The sequence below is a fragment of the Aphanomyces invadans genome (genome assembly GCF_000520115.1).
Source record: "Aphanomyces invadans strain NJM9701 unplaced genomic scaffold supercont1.275, whole genome shotgun sequence".
NCBI lineage: Eukaryota > Oomycota > Saprolegniomycetes > Saprolegniales > Verrucalvaceae > Aphanomyces > Aphanomyces invadans.
In genome coordinates, this window is record NW_008580420.1 from 1 (window position 1) to 2,773 (window position 2,773).

Below are 2,773 nucleotides of genomic sequence, written 5' to 3' on the forward strand. Positions count from 1 at the left end.
GCGCCTTCATCTGTAACTGCGTACTGCAAACAACCAAGTGCACCAAGACGCCGATCGAGCTCTTCAGCGATCACTCGCCGCCGCTGGACAACGTGCGGGTCTTCGGATGCAAGTGTTCAAGCTGGTGAAGCAACCCGAACGACGCAACAAACAACAAACTCGCACCCAAGGACACACTCTGCGTGATGAAGGGTTTATGGACTCCATGAAGGCCTACAAACTGCACGACGTTGAGAACCTGAAGATGACTCACGCTACAGTCATGATGAACAAGTTCTTCAATGACTTGCCGCTCCCGGACACAATCGACGACGACGACGATGACACCAGGCCGGCACCAATATCGAGCTCCAACGAGCACTCGGTTCTGCTCCCACCATCTTCGAACCTGCCGTCCACACAGTCCGCAACGCAGTCGACACCGCCAACGACCCATCACGCCGACCCCCGTAGCACCGTCACCCACAAGCAACACGACCGCACCATCACGAACAAGCACCACGTTAGCACCAACGTGCACAAGCACCGCAACTGCACCGACACGGCCCCCTGCACCACAAGCCGACACGCCACCACAAAGCAGCGCCAGCCAAGTTAAGCACGCCAATATGAGCCGTCGAATCTGAAGGACATATAACGCAGCCCGGCATGGCCGCGTTCGTCACCATGGCCCTCTACGGGCTGAACCAAAATGGCCACGAATTCGAAAAGCACTGCAAGGTACAAATCGCCGCCTTGGGCTGGTCGAAAAGCCTCCACGACCCATGAGTGTTCCCCCGAGACCAGGGCGACGACATGGAAATCCTTGGCACGTATGTCGACGACTTCATCATCGCCACCACAACCCAGGCCAACATGGACGCAGCCGTGGAGGAACTCGCAACCAAGATCGAGCTCAAGCGTCAAGGCCCCGTACAGTATCTGCTAGGAATACGCATCAACCGCCACCACGAAGGAGACTACTCACCTTGTGCCAAGACGCATACGCGGCCAAAGTCCTCGAGCTCTTTGAGCTCGCCAACTGCCATCCCGTCACCACCCCGGAAGTCGCCGACGAAGAAGACCTATGACATGACGGAAATCAACCACCTATCGACCAAGGGGAGTACCGCGCCATGGTCGGATCACTCGTGTACCTCATGGCCTGCACCCGACCCGACATCGCTCACGCCGTCCGACGACTGTCTACCGACACGGCCCCCTGCACCACAAGCCGACACGCCACCACAAAGCAGCGCCAGCCAAGTTAAGCACGCCAATATGAGCCGTCGAATCTGAAGGACATGAAACGCAGTCCGGCATGGCCGCGTTCGTCACCATGGCCCTCTACGGGCTGAACCAAAACGGCCACGAATTCGAAAAGCACTGCAAGGTACAAATCGCCGCCTTGGGCTGGTCGAAAAGCCTCCACGACCCATGAGTGTTCCCCCGAGACCAGGGCGACGACATGGAAATCCTTGGCACGTATGTCGACGACTTCATCATTGCCACCACAACCCAGGCCAACATGGACGCAGCCGTGGAGGAACTCGCAACCAAAATCGAGCTCAAGCGTCAAGGCCCCGTACACTATCTGCTAGGAATACGCATCAACCGCCACCACGAAGGAAGACTACTCACCTTGTGCCAAGACGCATACGCGGCCAAAGTCCTCGAGCGCTTTGGGCTCGCCAACTGCCATCCCGTCACCACCCCGGAAGTCGCCGACGAAGAAGACCTATGACATGACGGAAATCAACCACCTATCGACCAAGGGGAGTACCGCGCCATGGTTGGATCACTCGTGTAACTCATGGCCTGCACCCGAACCGACATCGCTCACGCCGTCCGACGACTGTCTGCCACCTTCACGCCCCTCGCGCCCAACACTGCTCGGCGCCAAACGAGTCCTGCGATACCTAGCAGGGACAACAACACGGGGAATCAGCTTCGGTTCAGGGGAGTTTACTTTGTCCGGGTACTGCGACGCAAGCTGGGCGACGCGTCCCGACCGCCGCCCTACCACCGGCTTCATATGGTCGATCTTGGGTGGCCCGCTCATGTGAAAGAGCATCCGCCAACGCATCACCGCACTTTCAAGCTGTGAAGCCGAATACGTCGCCGCCACCGAAGCCGCACGCGAGTCGACATAGCTGCGCGTCCTCTTGAATGACCTTGGAGTCGATGACTTCCGCCTCGTCCTACACTGCGACTACGTGTCAGCCATCGCCAGGTCCAAGTCGACCTCCGTTCAAGAACGTAACAAGCACAATGACGTACGCCACCGCCACCTGCGCGAACTTGTCCAGCTCGGCCGCCTCACGCTCACCTTCGTTCCCACCGCCGAGGCCCGTGCCGATACCTTGACAAAGTGCGCCACCAAGTTCTCCGACGATACATTCCGAAAGTGGACAATGATCGATTGACGCATCAATTCACTTCTCGATTTGCCTCCTTGGTCCTGAGTCGCTTGTTAAACGCTTGCTGCCTGTTGTACCGCGTTCTTGGCTGCGCCCACGGCTATTGTTCCGTTGTGTGAAGCGTCAACCCGTTGCGAACAAGGGGCAGTCTTCGTTGGCATGGCCACGCGGCATTTTGATGACGCCTTTCCGAACGGCGGCTTTCCATTCGGCTTCAAGGACGACCTTCGTCTTGGAGATGGTTTGTTCTTCGTCGGGCAAGTTCGACAACCGGTCCACAAGGTGTCGGAACTCCCACGGCATCAAGGCAAGTAGCTTCAGTACTTGGTTGGCTTCCGACTCACCCGCGCGTACTTCGTGTAGGCGGCGCATCA

General features: G+C 58.0%; 1 protein-coding gene across 1 annotated transcript; it reads left to right on the top strand.

Annotated features, from left to right (window-relative positions):
• Window positions 1-106: 106 nt before the first annotated feature.
• H310_15266 (hypothetical protein) lies at window positions 107-598 on the top strand (the record flags this gene model as incomplete). Its single annotated transcript, XM_008883254.1, has 1 exon — window positions 107-598. One exon carries the CDS (start codon window positions 107-109, stop codon window positions 596-598), a length of 492 nt encoding a protein of 163 aa, XP_008881476.1.
• Window positions 599-2,773: the final 2,175 nt, after the last annotated feature.